The sequence below is a fragment of the Marmota flaviventris genome, chromosome 4 (genome assembly GCF_047511675.1).
Source record: "Marmota flaviventris isolate mMarFla1 chromosome 4, mMarFla1.hap1, whole genome shotgun sequence".
Classification (NCBI taxonomy): domain Eukaryota; kingdom Metazoa; phylum Chordata; class Mammalia; order Rodentia; family Sciuridae; genus Marmota; species Marmota flaviventris.
This window is the reverse complement of record NC_092501.1, coordinates 165,417,017-165,439,270: the sequence shown is the minus strand read 5'-3', so window position 1 is coordinate 165,439,270 and position 22,254 is coordinate 165,417,017. Positions and strand designations below refer to the sequence as shown.

Sequence of the window (22,254 nt, the reverse complement as noted above, 5' to 3'; positions counted from 1 at the left end):
AACGTGGTACTTAATTTTTTTCTCTTTAAGCCAACTCGGGGTCCTTGAAATCAACCCACTTTGGTTATCTTCTTCATATGCTGAAAGATTCAATTTGACATTTTATTTAGCATTTTTCTGCATCTATTATTCATGTGATTGGCCCTGTTCTGTTTGGCATTGCTCTGTCCTGGTCATGTGGGTATCGCATGGTGGATTTCATGAATCTGCAGTGTCAACTCCACTTCTGTCCTCTGGAGTGGGTCTTCTTGTGTGTGCTCCTGTCCACAGCCAGGAACGGCATTTTCACAGGGCCATTTCCTTCACAGTGAAGCCTGCTATTTTCTGCTGTTCTCCTCATGGGAGTTTTCAGACATTTTTCCAGAAACGGGCCCACCTCACCTTCCCGTGCAGGTTCAGTGCATAAGGACCCCGAGTCTCCTTGGGCTGCGTTTTCATGTCTGAAGCATGTGTGGCTAAAGCTGGCTCTTCTTTCTGACAAGTTAGGTGTGACCTGCCTTCCTTGCCTGCCTCGCCAGCAGTTCATCACTATCGACAAAGAACAAGTTCTATTTGTATGAACCGGTCTCGCCCGCCTCCGTGCGTGCTGACCACTCACCTGCCATCCATTTCCAGGGGGGTCCTCTTAAAGAACCTCCTATGAATGGGGCTGCCTCCTGTGACTCATCAGCCCAGTCTGGAAGTGCCCTGCGCTGCGAACAACAGGTGCCCGCCAGCTGGGAACAGTGCCGCCTACTGACCCCAGATGACTGTGGGCTCCTCCTGGGTTCATGCTCAAGCATGTCATGAACTGGCCTCCATGTGGGCAACCATGGATAGCTACCTTTGTAACATCAAGGGCAGGACACTAGACAGGCATGTAATGTGCAGGTTTCTTCTGAACTGCCCAGTGATCTCGGTTTCGTGTATATATTGATTGGGGAAGAAAGGCGTCTCCACAGGACTGAGTACACTACTGAGATCCATGGTGTACGTCTACATTGAGTGCCTTCTCAGCTCAGTGATGTTCCAGTTTTTAGTATATGCCTTTAATCTCTTATCAAATTCATCCTGAATCCACTCATGTCTTGATGCTATTATGAATGCTAATTTTAAGATATCAATGTCCAGCTATTCACTGTTCACAGATGGTCTTACTCATCGACCTTGTGTGTGGTTTCCCAAGGCTGCTGGGGTACATCACCTCACACCCAGGGTTTTCAAACATCATGCCTGCTCATCTTCCAGTTCTGGAGGCCAGCCCCAACACCAGGTGTCCACAGAGCCACATTACTCCCTGTGGCCCAGAGCAAACCACCTCCTCACCCCTCCAACCGCCATAGCCCACCTGCATTCACCATCTTGGGGCCCCTCCCTCATGTCAATCGACCTGTTCCCATCACCACATCCCCACCTGTGACTCTGACCAACCCTGGTGCTTCTGTAGCCCAGGGCCACTGCCTCGCACCCAGGTCCTTGCTCACAACATCAGCAAGACCCTCTGCCCTACAAAGTGACTACAGGTTCTGGGGATGGGGACTGACATCTTTGGGGTCACTTCTGCCCAGAGGTCAGCTCAGCATGTGGGGTGCAGACCTGACACTTGCACCAGGGCTGGGCAGTGGCAGGAGCAGCCTGAAGGCAAGGGCTGACCTCTCAAGAGAAGAGCGTCACCAGCATTCCTCCAGGGGCAGGTGCTGGTGGCTGCAGGAGGGTGGAGGAGAGGAAATGGTCGAGGACCAGAAGATGCCAGCAGTGATCTGTGCTGGGAAAGAGGGACAGGTTTGGGGCGGGACATCTGGACATTAAAACCACTCCATAAGAATGCCTTGAAAGACAGAAGTGCAGTTCTCTCTGTCACAGAAAGGATGCCGGGACCCTGCACCTGGGGACCACGAGGCTATGGGTGGTGGCCTCGACTGCAACTCCTGGATCAGGGCCCTCGGGCCCGTGGCCAAGTTGTAACTGCAGTGTTATCTTCACTGGTCCTCCTGGGATGCGCAGGGCCACACTGTGTGGGATGCGGGATCTGGGAGAGTGACCGTCACTCCATTTTCTGCATTGCACAGGAGCTGGACACTTTATATAATAAGACGTTAAGGAAGAGAAGAAAAGCGCAGCAGCAAGGGAAGGGTGTGGCTAAGAGGCTCGTGTTGAGGAGTGGGGGCCGCAGTCAGCAGGTGCAAGTGGCCTGGGCGCAAGAATAATCCCGGCTCCTCTCCTGGGCTTCCATCTTCCTCGTGACTGTTGGAAACACGCGGGGGGAGGGGGGGAAGGGTTACAGTGAAGGACTTTAAAAGCCACTGTGGAGACTTGGAGGCTAAACTAACTGATCCGAAGAGCCATGGGGTCGTGTCCTCTCCTCCTGCACTCAGAAACCACAGGCCCCGTTGAGATGAGCTGGGAATGGAGGACATACTTCCCAAGGCACCTGTGATTAGAGTAGCCTGGAGAGGCTGCAGACCTGCCCAGGGCATCATCTCTGAATGCCCGCTCCCCAGGGCGTCATCCCTAAACATCCTCTTAGAACCAGGCAAGTTCCATCCAAATTAAACAGGCCCAGAATGGCTCGTCAGGGCCACACCCAGCTGCACAGCTATGCCCAGGATGCCCACGGCACCTTACAACAGCGCCTGCCTCTCCCACGTCTCTTCAGAGGTGACTAAAGCAGCTGCAGTGTGGCCAGCCAAGGGGTTTTGTCAAAAACAATGGTATGGTCTGTACCTGCCCAGGTGAAAAGGGATCTTAAGAGGCCAACAGAGGCAAGCTGGGGAAGAGAATACTCCACACCACCTTGTTGTAGGAAAAGTCGCACACAGAATGCCACCTGCTGGCCTTTGCTCAAGTGAGGACACAACACTGGCCCGGCCTGTGACTGTGCAAGGTGGAGGCCTCGACTGCAACTCCTGTTCCTATATGTGGCTTATATTTTCCTCATAAGCAGGTATTTTTGTAATTTAAAAAAATTACAAAGGCCTAAACCCGTCTAGTAAGAATGATTCAGAGAGGAGACAGCTGATGTGCACACGTGTCACCATGACAACCAACAGAAGTGGTTCCAGGATGCCTACTCACTCTAGTCTGGGGCTGTAGCCCGACTTCACTCCTGTGCTTGCAGCACGCTGGCTGGCTGTGCATCCTGGGTGGCTGAGATGCCAGCCGCAGTGCTGTCCCACCGAGCCAGGCCCTGCACCGCCGGATGCAACTGCCTTTCCACACTGACATCTTCAGCACCACCCTGTCCAGACAAGCACACCCTGGCTTGGAGCTTGGACCGCAGTGCTGCACAGTGATGGAGCGCAACGGGGCTCCGTCTGCCCAACCTGGGCTCTCAACACACTGAGCGGCCTCGGAGCCTAAGGAATTCATCAGACGGTACTTCAACTCTGCAGGCTTGCCTTCTGGATGACCAGGGAGCCAGGTGCCAGAGCACAGGCAGGGGGAGGTACAGCAACGTCCAGAGAGACCTGCTGCTGGTGGCACGCACACACCTCTTGCCATCCTGAAGTCTGACATTAGGAATTCAAAGTAATAGTTCCAAGTTACCTAACACGTTCTTTTAAATCAACCTCAGACACCAGGCAATCAGCTCCATCACCAGGCTCAGGGCCAAGTTTCCGAGGTGATCCACCACTGCAGTTAGACCTAGAATGTCCCCAAAGGCCCTGTGCAGAAGGCATTACCAGGAGGTGGTGGGACTTTAGAAGGTGGGTCCTGGTGGGAAGAAGTTAGGTCACTGTAGATGGGCCCTCAAAGGGGACACTGGGGCCCCAGCCCCTCCCCTGCCTCCCAGCCTTCTCCCTCATGCATTCCCCACCGAGATGCACTGTGCCTCTCCTCCTTTTGAGTACCTTGAGTATACTGCACAGTAAGGGAGGGCCAACGCACACAGTCACCAAATGATCCATCAGTAGTTAGCCACTGTAACCCGTGGCTTTTCTCCCCCTATTCACTGGAGAAAGCAGGCCTCTCCCAGGGAGCACTGGACACCCCTGAGGACACTGCAGGTGGTACTGTAACAGACGAGCGCAAGCAAACTTTTTCTCTTACGGCAATTCCTAGGGAACCCCACGGACACCTTTAAACATGTTCCCATTTATTCAACTCGATAAAAGGGCACAGGGAGCGTCTTCTACCATGGAGGACACTCTTCTGGTACAGCGGGTGGGTAGAGGCCTTGTCCCATGGTGTGAGCATCACTTTCCTAATCCTATTACCTTTAGCTAACCTTGGCTTGATTTTAAAGGCCAGTATGATGTTGTTCAGAATAAAAACACACTGGAGTTGTAAAATCTAAAAAGCCAAAAGAAAGACGCACACAGTAAATGCATCAAATAAAATAAAGTGACACATTCTGTGAAGTAAGAAAAATAATCCGTTTAATAATTACAACGATGCAGCACAAACGTCCCAGCAGTCAACAGCAGGACACCATTTGTGATGCTGCAGGACTCCTGCGGTTGTCAGTGTGCCCTGGGTGGTTTGCATGATGGAGGCACGCATGGACCACGCAGGTGTTCAAGGTACCAGTGCCCAGTGCACGCAGACAGCAGACGTGCCCAGGCACACAGAGTTTCAGATGCTACACCTCACGGTCATCTGAGCTGAAAGTGCTTCTCATCTACAGGACAGGAGAGGCTTCGTTTCCTCACCCCTCACAGACAAGCGTGAAGGAGTCAGCAGCCCCGGAGAGTGGTACCCCTTTGTCATTCACATCAGAACCCACCCTCCTCCAGGTCACACAGGGAATGGTACAGTGATGCACGACAGGGCAGGTTTCAGAAAGATTGCTCTCAGACGCAAGTTCTCTGCTCCCTGGAAAGCCTGGGAAGATGCTGCGTCCACATAAAAGGAAGGCATGTGGAGACACTGCCTCGGTGGCACCCAGCCTGGGACAGGATGTTAAAAAACATGAGAATTCTCACAAAATACTTCAAGCTGAGTATTAAGGCAGGTCTGTAAAAGCATCCCGGGACACAGGCGGCCCATGAGCAGCCATGAGAGGACGGCCTTCAGTTAATTCCCAGCAGAGTGGCATCGCAACATCTCGGGTTGCCACGGCAGAGAAATCGAGGAGAGTTGTTCCTGAGTTAAAATCTGCTACGACAGCAAATGCACTCACCAAAAACACTTGTAAAAACAGGGCTTATGAAATAACAAAACTGATCTTTTCTTTCTCAGCATGGATGGATAAAATGCCAAGTCCTGGAAGTTGGCAATTCTAGCGAGCAGCTCATAGTGAGTGGTCCACAGGAGGCGGCTCAGTGTCCAGGTCTGTGCAGGGCGCCAGCAGGGGCAGTGGGGAAGAAAAGGAAGCCCGCCAGCTCAAAGGTGCCTGGCACCAAGCATCCAAAGGCAGGGGATCTGCTGCAGTTACAGGGCAGCCCAGCCACCAGAACATAATCAGTCACGCATGATGCAAACAGGCTACTTGTGGGGTATGTGATGTGTGTGATGCTGCAACTGTGGTTTGGGGGTGGGGCACATGCCTGTAATCCCAGAGACTGGGGAGGCTGAGGCAGCAGGGTCACAAGTTCCAGGCCAGCCTGGGTAACTTTGCGAGACCCTGTCTCAAAATGAAAGGGCTGGGGTGGTAGAGCTCAGCGGTAGAACACTTGCCTAGCATGCACAAGGCTCTGGGGTCAGTCCCCAGCACCACTAAAAAAAAAAAAAAAAAAATTAAATGATATAACACTTTCTATGTTAGAGTTTACCTCACTTCAAAACTGACTTAGAGGAAGCAAAAAGACAGCTCAGTTTCTATGGTCATTGTCACTTACTGCTAGATCATTCATTCTCCCAAGTCTGCGGGGCCCAGGGAGGCAGCCTGCTGAGTGAGAACAGGCCTCCTCCCTGGTCTCCTGCAGGCGGGCTCCGGTCCTTCCTGTGGACAGCAGCTTGGGCATTTCCAGCGAGCACTGCTCATGCAGGCAGACCGACAGTGAAGGGCATCTCAGGGTGAGGCTGGCCTACGATGAAGCCTGCCCTGAATGTGAGTCTCCACCAGGCTCCCCCTGTGTCCACTGGCTGCAGCAATTGGCGATCTAGAGCACATGCATGGGAAGGTTCTAGTTCTGTCTCTCAGGGGAGAATGGAATGGCGCACCCTGTCACATCTCCGAACAAGCCTAAGAAAAGTCTGAGCTGCCTCCCAAATGCTGGAGCACACTCCCGTGATCCCAGGATCTGGAGAGATGGCAAGGGTGAACATCCACATGAGGACAAGGATGTGGATGTACCGAGGTTAGGGCTGGTCTCATTCTGCTGAGTGCTGCCCTCCACAGGGCCACCAGCCAAGGCTGGAATCCGGCTTGAGGGGAGACATCTGACTGGCGTAGAGTCCCCTTACAGACATAAGAAGGGTTAATCTGCCCAACACACTGAGGTGGGACATCTGCTTGAAGTGCCACGGGGACAAGGCTGGCACAGGATAATCCAACACTTGCCAAAGGTGTCTCCCCACACTTCTGCTGTTAAGCGAGTGTGATGGGACCTCTAACCCCACGACCAGAAAGGTCAGAGAGAAACAAGTCCTGGCAGAAGGGCGAGCGCAGACACCGTTACAAATGTGCATTCAATGTGGACTATTTACAAAAAGTACATGAACATGATATTTATGTATCAACTACAAGTCTGAAGAGCCAGGGCTTCAGTCTGTCACCGCAGTCACTGCAAAATGAGGTAACTGAGATGTTAGCAGAGGTTAATGCAGCCTGGGTCCTCAGTGTCTATGCATGTGTGGATTCTTCAGTGACAATTTGATCATTTCTATTCGCATGATGAAGACAATGTCCTCAGTCCTGAATGTCATCCAAGCTGGGGCTGGGGACCTGGTTTGGCCTGGTAACTGGTCTTCAACAACAAGAAATCAGGTCGTCCTTTATAGATTGGTCTCATCCCAGGCAGGATCATTCATGTTCTTCAGCACCTTCCTCACCAGCTTTTCCAGGTCCTTGCGGGCCCTCTGTTCTTCCTCTAAGCACTTCTTCATCTTTTTGTTATCCTGCAAGTCAAGCAGACCACAGCATGTTCACTATCCGTGGCACTCAGCGGAGCCTCTTTCCCCTAAATTACACCCTTGGGGTGACTGTGGTAGGGTGGGGGTTAGCAAAGCCGAAACGCACTGCAGTATGGTGCTCAGTGGAGTCCCTCCTGGGAGCCAGACGGTTCACAGCGGGAGGAACAGCCCCAGTGGCCCTTCCCGTAAGTTCCTAGTGACCGCCTTGATGAAGCATACCATAGAAAATGGCTGAAAACAGCGGCGGAGCAACTACATCCCTGCCTTTCTTGCAGCATCAAAGGAATGGAAGCAACAGAAACTCCGTGAGCCAGAGTGAATGCCCGGGTATGCTTAGCCTGGACTGGAAAGCTTATCACACAGGGCAAGGAAGCCCTGGGGCTCTTGGGAGCTGCAAAGGCACATCTAGCCAGCAAGGCATATCCAGCCACACCACACCCCGGGGCACAGTGCCGTCTCCAGCGCCTGTCCACCTCCCTGCAAACCAGCCCTGGCCTGTGCACACAGGCCCACCCGCTGACCAGCCCAGCATTGCTGACTTCTGGTCCTGGCTTCTGACACGCACGACCGCCTGTGAGAGCCCAGTCACACAGGCACCAACAGCACTTGTAACTAGGTAGTTTTCAGACTGACTGTTCCAACAAAATCTGACATGGTTTATGACATCAAAAACAGGACGGTTGGATGAGTCATTTTGAAGCACACTTCCTGGTCTATCCCACTCACAGAGGACCAATGGCTTTCGTGCTGGAATTCCACAGTACAAGATCTTTTAGTTTTTTTCTTTCTTTTACTTATGGACAATCACCATTTTTGATAGTGTTTTCCTTTTTTCTCCCTTAAAAAAAGTAAAACAAGTGCTGACTCACCTGCCGTAGCTCCTGGACTTCATCCTTCAGCGCATACACTGTGTCCACCAGACTCCTGGAACAGAAGAGCATGCAGGTCAATGGGCAGCACTGAGCGCCAACGGAGCCACAGGGCTCTCCCAGCTCGGCTCGGCCTATCTGGTCTCACAACTTGAACAACCCAACCCATTCTGTGCTCAGCAAGTTGATCTCTGCTGAGGTTAAGTCCAGCCCACAAGGAAAGTCTGACGGTCAAGTTCTGGGCCCCAGCCCCAGGGGAGTTCTGACTCCATTACCCACTGCACACACTGGAGACTCTTACTTTTCCTCCATCACTGTCTGACCGTTACTTTTAGTTTCTTCAACTATTATTTTCTCTTCTTCTGGAAGCAAGACTTGTGGAGCAGATCCTTTGCGTGAACCTAGGATTGTTCAAGGAAAAAAAAAACCTCAGGTGAATGCCGTGGCAGACCTAAGAAAGGGCTCAACTACAACACCCTCTACACGCTCCCACAAAGAATGCCTCAACCCCACAAGGAGGGCGCCCCACACTCCCCTCCACCTCTGTCCACGGCGCAGGTGCTTCATGCCCACAGCATTGCAGAGGGAAACACCAACCTTTCTGTAATGTATTCAACTTTGTTTCTGAATCTAGATTATAATCTTTAAACATAAAAATTTTCAATAGCAAGTAAGTTAAAAGGTTCTGACCACACTGCCCTAGATACTTAGCCAAATTTTAAGTCATTAAATTGTCGCAGAAATTCTAGAAAGACACAAGATCATATACAGCATATATACTAAGTGTTTATAAATATAAAAACTGGCCATTTAAAAAAGTTTAACACCATAGCAACTTCTAAAAATAAAGATATGACAGCACATAATTTAGAAAAAAATAAAATTCATTATCTGGTTATTTTATAAAAACTTCATTCTCCATTCCCTGGAACTGTTCTAAATAAAAGAAAGACAAGTGTTCATAATGTCAGAGGAACATTTATGCCATTCAACCAACACAAGCACAGGAGCCTACAAGGGACAGCCCCAAGATGAATGAGGCGAGGGAGGCACTCAGAAACCAACTCTGAGGCCCAAGTACTCTTTTTCAAAAGGTGAGGGAAGAGAACCACGTCCCATGATGTGAGAAAGAGAAGATTTTCTCAAAGATCACACAGTGTGGAAACATGCACCACTCATATTTTTGGAAAACTACACCAATACACATGGGAGGAAGGTACGATGTACCACAAACACCTGCAGTGGTTCTAGGGGACGGGGACATTCTCTTGGAAAAGTACACCTGCCCTCTGAGGCAAGCTGACTGAGAGAGGCAGGGTTTCTGAAGCTGCTGTCTTCCTGAAAGTCTGTCAGGCTGCAAGAAGCACACCTGTTGAGCACCCCTGTCACCATGGAAACCGGAGGGCGGTACAAGTGTTTTAAAGGCAGAATTGCAAAGATAGCTTCCCCAGCACCGTACTATACAGAGGCAAGATGCACAGTTGCTGCCAAGAGGGACCAGCATCCCTGACAGGCAAGCAGGGCTGGCCATTTGGCAATGGCAGTTCAGAGACACTGCAGCCTAGGGAACCAAGGCCTCAGGCAAGTCTCCCTGGACTGCCCTCTGTGCACCCGCAAAACCCACTCTATCAGAGGGCACCAGGCACAAGCCCCGTGCCAGACCAGAAGGGCAGAGACTGGATCAAACTAGGGCGCTGTGTCCACCCTCAGTAAGCTGAGGGCAGAAGAGCACACTCTGGGTAAGCAGCCACGCACAATTCTGCATTATACAGTGTGAGCTCCATGTCAGTCATTTCTGACACCCCTGAGAGGAGAGGCTTCTCTGTGCACTGAGACCAAGCACAGTGCTGAGAATTCTGTCCAAGCCACATGAGCAGGCATGCTGAGTATTCACCAGGAAATGTCTAGACTATTCCAAGACAGTCTTCCCATGCAAGGTGCCCTGTTCACAGTGGTAGGCAGGGGCTGCAGCTACCACCCCTTCCACAGTGACCCAGATCCCAGGGAGACTGAACTTCAGATGCAGTCCTGCAGAGAAACGCATTTTTAAAGCATCACCAGGCTGACCACATCAGCCCCCAGAGACCTCTGACAGGTGCAGCAGACAGGCAGAGACCCCCTCTAGGTGACAAGGGACCATGAGAGACCTCCCGGGACTGCAGGCTGCCTCCTTCTAGGCTTTTCCTGTTAGTGGGGAATGCTGCGGGCCACGCAGACCACAAGAGAACTGCAGGGAAAGCACAGGTACCAGCCAGATGAAAAGTCTCCTGTGCCTCTTATCCAAACTTCTGTTACCTGTCTTTCGAAGGAAAAGTTAATTCATGTGATATCTGCCCAGCAAAACACAGAAGGATTCCAAAGAATCAGATATTTATACCCCAGTGTAGACAACAAAGGGCTCCACTTAATCTTCCCTGTGAAGACAAGTAAGCTGGTCACAGTACACAATTCAGTAGATCCTGAGTTTCCTAAAGTTATCAAGTCCCCAAGAGCCCTACTTTGGGTCCAGATGACTGATGACTACCTCAGAGTCAAAAGAGACATCAGTGGGGAATGTGTCCTGTTCAACTTGCAATACACATCTTCAAAAGGACCATGGAGAAAGAGGAGGTGGAGAGGTTCTATGTAAATACACTCAGGCAGATTAAATTCTACCAGTACAATGAGTACACTGCTTACAAACGAGTAAGATAAAGTCACAAAGGACACCACTCTGTGAGAAAGGAGGTGCTATGAGATGTGAGGGCCACGTGCCCCAGGTGACTCTGGTTAGGAGTCTCAGCTCATTACCATCTCTACATTAAACATTGAGGATTAAACACTGTTTTACAACTATTTCTTACCAAACAAATTCATGGATAAATGCCTCAAGTTTCTAAGTAACATAATTAATCTGAGGACCTAAAACCCATGAGGACCAGTAAATGGCTGTATATGCATGACTCCGATCTCACTTTTGCAAATACATTAAATGGCTACAGTAAGTATGAGAATAAATATTACAGACAGAATGTACTAACTAACTGCTCTGTTCCTGAAACATTGCAACGTGGATAATGCTGCTGATCAATCTGAGGTGAGCCAAGAGGTTTATAAATCAAGGTCAGAAGTTTGCCGAGGAGTTCATGCAATGCCAATCATCTGTCCAGTTTCAGTATAACATATTTTTATAAAATAACAAAAAAAAAAAGAAAAATCTTTCAACAAAACAATAAAGAAATATTTTCTAACCAGGTTTGTAAATAAGTTGGCTAATCTCAGATATTATTAAAGTATTCTTAGAGGGACTGTGGCACAATTTTCCTGAATTATCTAGGCTAGGAAAAACACTTAACAGCACAACAAGCAAAGAATGGTCTAGCACTTCATTTAAAACCCCACAACTGGGCTTCAGACACATGCCCAGGTTTTGGGTGGCTCCAGGACAGGGAGAGCTGAGGTTCTCGACTTTGTGGAGCTGGGAACAGTAGGGGAGGCTCAGGAAACACCACGTTCTGCAGCCGCTGCCTGGAGATTCACCGCACCCTGCACAGCATTATGGGTTTGCTGAGGTTTGCCACAGCACTCCGCTCCTAGGACGTGGGGAACTCATCTGAGTGCTCAACATTTTTTTCAGCATCCACATTAGCATCTTGGGTTTTCTGGGTAACATCTGAGCGGTACTAACTAGCCTACAGACCTAAGTCTGAAAAGACACACAACTGCTGATTTGTCCCTGGACTTACGGTTTCGGTATGGAGGCAGGAATAAGAAAAACGTAACACAACAAAACACTATCTGTACTACCAATCCCGCACTTCCTCATACTGAAGGACTCTAATGTGCCTGCAGGTGCACAGTGTCCACCCTTCAAGGCCTGCTGGAACAGTCCACATGGTCACTTTAGGAGCACTAGTGCCACATGGCAGAGACATGAGTAGCCCCTGGGTCCCCATGGCAGTATCCATTTCATACAAGGTGTGATCCTGTGGGAACACATCATTAGCCACGTCTCAGAACCTTCCCCCAGGTCCCAAGGACTATGGACCTTAATGTGAGAAGCACAGATCTCATCTAGCAATTCCACCTTATGGATGAGGTGACGTGCTCAGGCTGTAGCAGAGCAGGGATCACCTGGGACTCCACGCCTGTCTGTGCTGTCGTCCTGGCTGCTGGAACACCACTGGGGGGGGGGGCGGGGGGGCGGGGGCACACACTGATGACACACAACCACAGAGCCTTAAGGTCAAGTCCACGGCAGGTGTGACGTGTGTGTAGGCTGAGCCTGTCAGCAGAGCGGCTGTCTATGGGCCAGCGGTCAGTCCGATCCGTCCATCTGGTGCTTTCCCTCTTAGGCCTGTGACCTTCCCAGTCTGCACCAACTACATCAACTAAGGAGGCGACTTTGGGAGGGACCAAGCATTCCACTTAGAAACCTACTTGGCAGACTCTCCAAGTCCACGCAGGCCATGCTGTTCCACGGCTCTGAGGCTGGAGCCCGCTTTTCCTTCCTAGGGAAAGAAGGCGGGCCTCTTCCCTGAGAGCTCTCCATCCACACCTCAGCCTAGCCCTGCACTGCACCAGCGACTTCTTCCTTCCTTTTACTCTGCTTGCTTTCCTCTTCTGAGTCATGGGCATGCACTTTGTAAAACAAAAGGAAAATGCTGACTTTAGTTTAAATTTAAAAAATTTAAAAGTCGTGCTTTTTTCCATTTGTGCCCCCAAACCAATAATGATTCTTTTTTGAAGACAGACCTTCCAGTGATTAAAAATTTGTTTTAAAAAAAGAAAGGGATATAAAACACAAGAATGGGCCAGGAGTGCCCTGTATTATCTAGCGCACAGCCAGCCTAAGAAAGCCGCAGCTCCTTTCCGGAGGCAGACTCTCCAGGCCTGCGGCCTGGCCCGCCTTGGAGATGCTGTGCTGGGGAGGAAAGTCCTGCTGTGTCAGCGGCAAACTGTGCTCTTCCCCTCCCCCACGGAACAAATATTAAAAGCCACGGGCTAGCAAATGCAAAATTTATTTCAACTGTACATAACATGTCTTTTTTTTAATATAAAACAAACACTTCATTGCCATATGCAACCACAAACAATAATATGCATACTGTACAATACAATGCAACATTCAGATATACATCCAAGTGAATTTTCAAATGGCAGTCATGTACTAAAAATGGCTTTTCCCATTCACAGATAAAGAGCACAATATATAGCTTTTGTCCAAGATCTTATACCACTATATACACATTACTGTGTTTTGGCAATTTTAGGCAAAACACAAAATTAGATAGCGTATTAAATACTTCTGGCGCATGTTAGTTCAATGGGAACATCTGTAGAAGGTCTGACGCTGGCCTAGACCTGCCTCCTAGCCCAACCTTCAACCTTCTGTCATGAAATCAACCATATCAGAAGGCAGGCTTGCAGAAGCCTGAAGTTCGAGTGTGAGCACGAATGACGTCCCACGGAAGTACACAGGCTGGCCTTTGGATGTCTGTCACCTGCTACATGAAGACCATCTTCCAGGCCTGTGCACTAACACTTCTAACCAGGTCAAAAAAAGCCAATGGTGTCAGATTTTGAAATGAATTCAAATAAAGAAAAAGCCAGACTATTATTCTGTAGTGATCTCATCATCAACAAAAATCATCAAGTGGCTTTCACTGATACAAAAAGAAATGATGGCAAAGCATCAGAACTTTGGTGCAGAGAAACTGATGACAACCAAATGAGACTTGGGCTGAAGGAAGTCCAAGTGCGGCAGCTGCACCTCACTGTGGTCCCGCAGCACTAACTGGCAACCGCACCAACGAAGGCGCAGCCAAGGCATCGAAGCTGCCGCGCTAGTTACCACAGTCCCAAAGCAGGTATTCTGTGAATTCCAAAAAAGAGCATTACTCTGTGTGATATAAAAACGAAATTGCTTCTAAATCCATTGCATGATATTAGGTAAGTATAAAAACTTTGCATTAGACTTGTCAAAAATCTCCACTTGCTATTTGAATACACGCAAACCTCGTCTCTACTATAGATTAATACTGGGTGCTAATTTCAGAAGACTGCTCCTCCACTTTCTTATTTTACTAATTGATATAAAAATATGAAATCTCCAGTTGGTGCGAACAGCTCTGTGGCTGTGGGAACACACTGGTGCCCCAGGGCCCTGTGCCTCGCCTCACTCCGGCAGACATGGCACCCAGCTTGCTGAGCAGCACGCCCCACCAGGAGTTCACTAGCACCGCTGGCGGGCAAGCAGCAGGGCCCAGTTCCCAGGCTCGGCACTGTGTCAGAGCGCACAATGCACAACACTGAGCATGCGGGCTGCCGAGGGGTGGTGGAGAGACGCCACTGCCACCCGGAACTCCAGCGCCCTAGAAAGGAAATAATGTTATTTCCGATTCACCATGGCATCCTGTCTCTGAAGCTGGTTCCAATGGACACGTAAAATACAACCAAGAGGTTCCATTTTAACACCAAACAGCGTGTGAGGGAGAAGACGGTTCTGCCCCCAAAGCCATGATCAGGCGTGGGCGTGCTGCTGCAACTGAATGCAACACACCACATTCAGTCTTTCTCAAGCGACATCAGCCCAAGGGAGGCCAGTGAAAACTCCTTACAACCAATCCCAGGAAGGCAGGGTGGTTTTCTCCAAGGGACATGGCAGCCTTGTGCCTTCCCCGACCCACACAGTGAGGCGTGGGGCTAATTCTGCAGGGCTGTGAACGGAGTTTCACTGTAGGTGGCTGCTGGAAGCAAGGGTGTGCTTGCGGCTCTCACAGACAGCGCAGCGTGGATGTCAGGGGCAGCCGCCGTGATGGAAGCCAAGCGTACAACCCTGCACGCTCTGCGCACAGCCTACTCTGCAGGGGCGAGATGCTTCCTTCCGACTTTGGACCTAAAGTTGTAGTGCTGGGGCTCTGAATAGAGCGGCTCAGCGTTTCAGTGCCATGGCTGCAGTCCCAACAAGGCAGGGGATGTGCTGTAATGATCAGTGACTGCACTGCAACTGTGAGCTCGCCTTTGGAAAGAGGAGCTCCCCGCAAACGCCACATGCAGGACACATGAGGGCACAGAGCTATGGGGGTCAAGACAGCTCTGAAAAATGCAACACCCGCCCTTCTGTGTACCTGCCAGGACCAGAGCCACACAGCACTGCACGGCAGCATGACACGCATCACTCGCACTCGGAGCCTCATTACAGATGCTCCTCTCAGTGCCTTGCCACAGCTACTTGGTCAAATGTTACACATAAAAAAACCTAAGTTCCTACATAAGGCCAGAGTCTCCTCTGTGTTGCTGGCACTTAAGATCGCAAACCTGTGTGGTTCTGGTATAAAATACAAAAGTGTCCATACAGCTGTATCCAAAAAGAAATGAAACAGTCGCTACACAGAAGGAGAAAAAAAAAAAAACATTTTGAGTTTGTATAAAACAATGCTCCATTGGGAAAAGCACCCTTGGTACAGGCTCATGTGAACCCACCATCTTCCTCAACAGGCAGCAGTTTGAATGCATACTCAGATTGGCAATTAAGCCTCCACGAGGTACAATGGAAAATACCAGGAACACTCTCAAAAGTTGTTAAAATATCACATAAAAGAGACAAGGAACAGCAAGAAACATCTAAGAAAAGCAGGCTGCGATACAACAAGCATTGGTTAAGAAAAGCTCAGAAGTGCATTAGTTCTGGTGAGATATATATGAGCAACAGCTCTTACGAGATGCAGAACCCATTCTGTAACTATGGGCTGTCCATATACTGTCATACTCAGAGTCTTCCGAGAGGTCTGAGGGCTCCAAACGAGAAAGGCTACTGCGACGACCCAAGGAGTCTAGACTTGATTGGTCGTCATCAGCCAAGACGTGATTATGCATCAGGTCAGTGCCTTGCCATGCTAAGACGGGGTGGGGTGGGATGGTGGAGTGACAGGTGCGACAGGCAGAGGTGGGATGAGGAGGACGGACAGGAAGAGCCACAACCAAAACATGAAACAAAAGCAAAAGGTGATGGGAAGAGAAGGAAAAGAGAAAATATTGTTAAAAAAATGGCAACAATGCTTATTTCTCCTTATTTATGGCTGGGTTTTAAATAATGAACTTATTAATTATTAGCACAACCCTCAGAACAACACTAGATCAGTTGTTTTAATAAACCTATATCCAATATTATCTCTAATTGCTCTTTTGTTAAGATAAAGCACTCACCTAAAAAATTTTCTACAGATTTGCCCATGTCCAAATGATGATTCCATAAACACTTGACAATTAACTACTTCCTATTAACAAATGGTCTCAGGACATTATATATAAAAGGTACCATTTATGTAGCTGAAACTACTGCCTATTCAGTGAACAAATGCATTAAATGCAAAATAATGTCAAACATGTTTTGACTTACTTCTTGATCTCTGCAAGCTATACATCACCAGCAGGGGTCTAAACTTACCTTATCAACCTACAGTCAGTGCAAAAGGTTCAGAGTGGAGAAAAGAATTTAAGAGGGTGCCTGGCCCTTCCACTACTGTTTGTGGGGCTTGCCAGAGCAGAGGTCGAGTTTATTCACAATGTTATCAACCTGGTGCAGGCCTTTCCCCATCAGGATGACAGGCATGAACAGGCGATGCTACTATGCTAAGAGGAGATTGGCAGTGGGCAGGGAACGGCTGGGATAGAGAGCAGTGAACCTGGCAGGCAGCTGGGCACGAGAGCATGCAGGGCTGCAAAGGGCCTCCCTCAGGGAGACAGGGCTGTGATGGGGACTGGAAGCCACAGCAGCAAGGAGCCTCTGTGCAGACTGCATGTGAACTAAGCCCCCACAGTCTGTGCAGGTCACTACTTCCTTGAGCAAAAATCAATACTCAGATCCTTGGTTTCTAAAGTCCTGTTGGTACCCAAATGCACACTGAACTGAGCTGAATTCTGGTAAAATAAACTCCTTCTAAAAGCTGTTGTTACTGCACATTAACATGCCAAAGCTGCTGCACTGTGAGCCATCTCCACTTGGTGAGGAAGGGTGCCCTCCTGCACAGACATGCATGCCTCATCACCACCTGTGCTGGCAGTGTGAGGTCGACGCCTTGGCTGATTATCCTCTCTGTCCCAGGCAGTTCTGCCCATAGTATCAACCAAAAGCAAATCAGACTACTGACCAATGCTTTCTTGCATGGGAAGAGTGGACACGGTGACATGGACATTGCACTAAGAAAGGCTCTGTGGAAGCTGCAGGTCATCCCTCTGGCATACCTGGCAGCAGCGAAGCCATAAGGTGGCCCTGTGAGGCCCACAAAGCACACACACCCCTGAGAGACTAGGACCTTCAGCTGAGACTACTAAGTTAAACTTTATTCAAGTAACTGAAACTCAGAGGACCACTTTTTAAAAATCCCAAATTCGAAATCAATAAATTTATAAACATTTTATAGTCTAGTCTACCTAAAATACAATCACTAACAAATTATGAAAATGTAATACCTTTAATCACAATACTCCACACTTACAAATGACTGCCTAACTGCACACATAGGTGTTCTAGTTTGCTGGAGTACCCAGGCCTTTCCACTTCTTTCCCATCCCTCGACCAGACACTACAATAGGCACCTTCACCAGAGAGTAGACTTCACCAGAACAAGGACATTGCTGACCACTAGAAAAAAATCTAAATGAAGACACTAGAAATGTAAAAAAGGTTGAGGCCACACACATCTACCTGGCCCCTGATGGCTAGCTTATGTTCACAGCCACAGGCACCTCTGACAAAGCTGCACCGGCTACAAAGTCCTTGTCCCATGTTTCTGGTTTTCAGCATTAGTTAAGTAGGACACACGCTAAGCTGAAACGCCACACCTGCAGGCATGAGAATGAAGACGGGAGGGACATGCTCTGCCAAAAGCCACGGCGGAAGAACCCAAACTCACCAAGGGAAGCCAGCTTTTATGCCCAGGTCATGTCTCAACCACCCAGGTCTCCAAGGCCAAGAAAAGCCCCCAAAATAAGGAGCAGCAGGCCAAGAGGCCCACTGAGGTGGAGAGGCCCCCCTGGGCCATGCACTGATGCCCAGCTGCCGCCACACTGCGCTGCCCTCACCCCTGCCAGGGAGATGTGAAAAGCCACCTCCTCCCTGTTCACACCACAGACTGAACTGTTTCTACTTAAACATTATACATAAGACACGGCAAATTCTGTGGTGATCAATCAACCAAATTAAGGTAGTTTGTGCTTATTTCCAAATATTTATAAGAAAAAGAAAGGGAAGCTAACAGAAGCCTCACTCTAGGTTTATATTTTGGACCATAAACAACAATTCTGAAGAGCTTAAAAAAAACAAGCCGAGTCCCTACCTTACAGCAGCAATGTGAAGGCTGAACAAGTAGCCTTCCACTGCCGTCTGAGCACAGCTAGGCGCAAGCCTTAGCGATGCTGGCGGCGCCCTACAGAGAGCACTGGCCACAACACACGCTGCTGCTCTGCTCAAGCTCAGATGCTGCTCACATGGCTCAGGGACTCAGGCTCCCTGTGTGTTGCTTGACACGTCTCTGAGACCTCCCTCCTTCCCTCCCTCAGAACAGCTCAGGCATGCAGCAACGTTTAGATCGTGACGAGAACACACATCCCAGCGCGCTCCCGTGAAACTTACTTGAGTTGAGGGTCTGCCGTGTCTTGGCGCTTGTGCAGTAAGCCTCGATGACCTTCAGAATCTGAGCATCTTCTTCCAGAGCCGCCGTGCCTGCAGAGAGATGCAGAGGCATCACTCCCAGACACCCATCCCACAGCCACACTCCACAAGCGGTCAGACAGCGTGTGCTCAGAGGCATCAACTCAGCTGACACCAGCAGGTGAGAGAGCCCTCCTTTTACTTTCTCGTCAGGCAACTGCTCTCTTAATATCTACAAATGTGTATATTCAAAAAGGATTTTCAGTTTTTTAAATATTTTTATCTGTAATTTATCTAGCAAAGGGCTGCTATCCTTAGCTGTCTTGCTAAGCCATTAAAAAAAGGAGGCCCCTCCCACACAAATTAAAAAAGGACAAGAGAAAAGAGTCAGCAACTCACAAAAGCACAGTTAGTAGGGAAAGCCATTCCACCTCATCAACAAGAGCCTGGGCTCACATCCTCGAAACCAACCCGACAACACCAACACCAGCAGAGGTGGGCAGTGACCTCGAAAGGCATCTGATGCAGGCCTGCAAAGGAGCTTCCCTCTAACACAAATTCCTACCTTAGAGGTCAATCTACAAAATTCACAAGCCAGGTCAGCGCTCCTCACAGCCTCCTTGCAGAGCCCTTCCTTGAGCCGGCTCTTGGACACTGGCCCTGTCTCCACTGAGAGCAGGCACAAGAACACAGGGTTAAAGCCCGAGGCAGTGGCAGTGGGCACAGGCTCTCACATCAGCGTGCACCCAGGAGGTGTTACACATATGGGCAAGCGGCTTATTTTCTTTATCTTCCTCTTTTTCTGTTTTCTTTCTTTCCTAAGATACTACTTGGGTACCTATTTTAAAAGGCTCACCTACTCTAATAGAAAATGTGGAAAGAACAGAAGGCTAAAGTATTAATAGTGGTATAACAATGAAGCCTCGATGTCATTTTGAGAGAGTAAAATTCATACCAGTATTCAAACCCAATATTCATTACTAGACAATAACTCACAATGCAAGAACTTAAGAGCTCCCAAGAAAAGGCCTAAATCTCACTAACTGGAAACAATCTTCCGACAGGCTCCTGTAACAACCCACTTCCTCAGAGGCGAGAAGTCCACTTCCACCGAGGGCTCCTGCAGGGAACTTCCAAAGGCAGGCTGTTCCCTGTGGTGGTGCAGGACTGTGTCTTTGTGGGGACCCTATCAGTCCAGCTGATGTAACCAACTGCCCGTGTGAGACATGGCTGAGTACAAAGGAAGGCAGAGAATGAGGCAGGAATCTGAAAACAGCTCTGGCTTTCAACAAACCACCATGCTGATCTACCTTCGCCACTGCGGGCAGATGCAAGTAGCCAAGGCGGGGAATCACACACTTGCTGTGTGGTCTGAGCCATTTCACAGACTAGAACAACGCTGGGATCCTGGATGCAATAAAGGCTGAAACAACTTATGAAATCACAGTGGCTTAAAGCAGCGAGGCTCACCTGCACCCGCGATACGTGGCACTGTCACAGAGACCACTTACACAGAATTTCCTTTAGTCCTCTGTCTCACAGGTCCTCCTGACCCTCACATGCGAGGACTGCAGGGCAGGGCACTTGGATACCCCACTGCTTCTCCTCTCCATTGGCCCAAACTTGTGCTTGAAATAACACATCTTCACCCCAGTCTGGGCCTTCCCCGGACATCGAATCATATGTTCACCATCCAGCTAATACTTGCTCCTGGATACCTCCTGAGAGTCTCATGCTCCACATCGTCCTGGCTGGCCCAGCCCTGTGCCTGCCCTGCCCGTCATGGCTCCTGTAGTGCACCCCAAGGCCACAATGCTGAAAACCACAGGCCTCACATACAAGGCCTGTGGGCCTGTACTCCCAGCCTCCACACTGCTTATCCACTGCACAAGATGAGTCTGTAGGATGCTGTGTCTCTACCACAGAGGACAGTAGCCCTCACCCAGCTGTAAGGACTAGAATGTCTTCAGACATTGCTTAATGTGCCCTGGGGCAAATCCCACCCAGAGAACCATTACCATAGGTCCTACCTTCATTCAGCACCCCCACCCAGGACATCTGCCCACATTTTACTGTCTCCATCAACCTGGGCCCACTACCATCCCCTCTCACCCTCAGCACCTGGCTCCACTTTTGCTTCAGCCTGCTTGCTCTCATGCAATAGGCGAGACCTCTGGACCCTGAGGCACCCCACTGCCTGAGGCACCTCAAGGGCTCTGGCATCACCAGTCCCTCACTCCCCAGGCAGCCCCTTCTTGCACCTGCAGCCAGGGCTGAAGAGACTGCAATGCCTCTACTCAGATACTGCCCTTGCATGGAAGCCGTCCCACCAGCCCCGGCCAGTCTGAGCACTCCCCAGACATGCGCTGAGAGTTTGTCTTGTTTCTCCTCTGTCTTCTGCAAAACCTGAGCTCTAGGAGGTCAGGGATGTTTCCTTCTTTCACAGCTGTGTCTCTCATACAGCACAGACAGGGCTAAGCGTCTGCCCGTGACTGACGAGCGCACCTGCGTCTATGGCACCCATGACACAGATGTGTGCTCCACACAGAAGGTGCTGAGCAAATACCTGTTATGAGAGGGCCACCAGACATCCTGGAGCCCAGCCTCATCTCCCCTGCACAGCAAGCAGTGGCAGCCAGGAGGACACAGTGGGCCCAGCCAAGCCTTAGGCACACCTCACAAGGACTGCACACACTGCTCTGGTGGACTGGAACCTGTGCACCAGGGCAAGGAGCAGGCAGTACAGCCACCCACACCAGGTGACACATGGACACGAGGACAGGGCGATCACATCGGAGCTGCTCAAGAAGCTGCTTCCCCCACATTAAAATGGCCTCACACAAAGGATGGAGAAGAAGCTGCTTAGCACCTGGATCAGAGCTGCTGGGCCAAGCTGGCACCTTTCCTGGTGATGCCAAAACTACCCTCAAGTTCTGAGTAAAAAATCTCTCCCTTGGGCCTTCTTTTGGAAATAAACCCCTTAAGGGTCCCAATGAGTACAGTGAAAAGAAAAGTGACTCCCGAGAATTGCAAGGCCTGCGGAAGACCCCTGCTGGCACCTGCTGGCTAATGGGCTCTGTCCTGCAGGGAGGGACATCAGGGTGGAATGATCATGCCCTGTCCCCACCAGGAGCTTTCCTTCAGCCCTGGACAGTCCCCTAGATGGCCGCATGCTTGCTGCGCTCCTCTGCAGCAGTCACCAGGCCTGATGTGCTGGGTAAGATGAGTCTGTGTGCCCTGTGGATGCTGTGTGATACCCCTGGTCTACCATTGAGGGTAGTAGCCCTTACCCAGCTGTGACAACTACAGTGTCTTCAGACATTGCTGTATGTCCCATGGGGCAAATATCACCCAGCATGAAGCAGGGCAGGGAAACTTCCCACTGGTTCAGCAAGTGACTAACTTTATGAATCCCAAAGCTATGGCCTGAGCACCTGAGTGTGAGTTTCCCTGTGAGCACAGTATAGGACCCCAGGGTAGGGCAGAGACTGCTTCTAGCTCCCTGGAGCCTATGAAAGCTCACCTCTGAGTCCCCCAGGAAGAGACAGCAAAGACTGTGATCCTGATATGTGAAGAGAACAGGCCACAGCCCTACTGGGTGGAGAGGAAACTCCAGGAATCCTAGCATGTCAGGCTTCATGGGCCAAGTGGATAAGAGCAGGTAAGGCCCCATTTACAGCACAGTCCTGCCCCCAGCCTCCTAACCCATGTTTCCTGCCCATCTGCTGGTCCCACCTCAAGGAGTAGGCCCTGCTG

General features: G+C 49.9%; 1 protein-coding gene across 5 annotated transcripts in view; it reads right to left on the bottom strand.

Annotated features, from left to right (window-relative positions):
- Positions 1 to 4,341: 4,341 nt before the first annotated feature.
- Arhgef7 (Rho guanine nucleotide exchange factor 7) overlaps positions 4,342 to 22,254 on the bottom strand; it is a 129,365-nt gene continuing 111,452 nt past the window's right edge. For 3 of the 5 annotated variants that reach the window (XM_071611648.1, XM_027938834.3, XM_071611649.1), the window contains 4 exons: positions 18,481 to 18,570; positions 8,167 to 8,266; positions 7,866 to 7,920; positions 4,342 to 6,981 (listed from right to left, as the gene is read on the bottom strand). In XM_071611648.1, the coding sequence (XP_071467749.1) occupies positions 6,859 to 6,981; positions 7,866 to 7,920; positions 8,167 to 8,266; positions 18,481 to 18,570 (368 nt within the window). In that variant the 3' untranslated portion in view covers positions 4,342 to 6,858. Of the gene's footprint in view, positions 6,982 to 7,865; positions 7,921 to 8,166; positions 8,267 to 12,284; positions 12,486 to 15,565; positions 15,743 to 18,480; positions 18,571 to 22,254 lie in introns of those variants that run through there. The other 2 variants (XM_027938833.3, XR_011707432.1) reach the window with 2 other exon arrangements.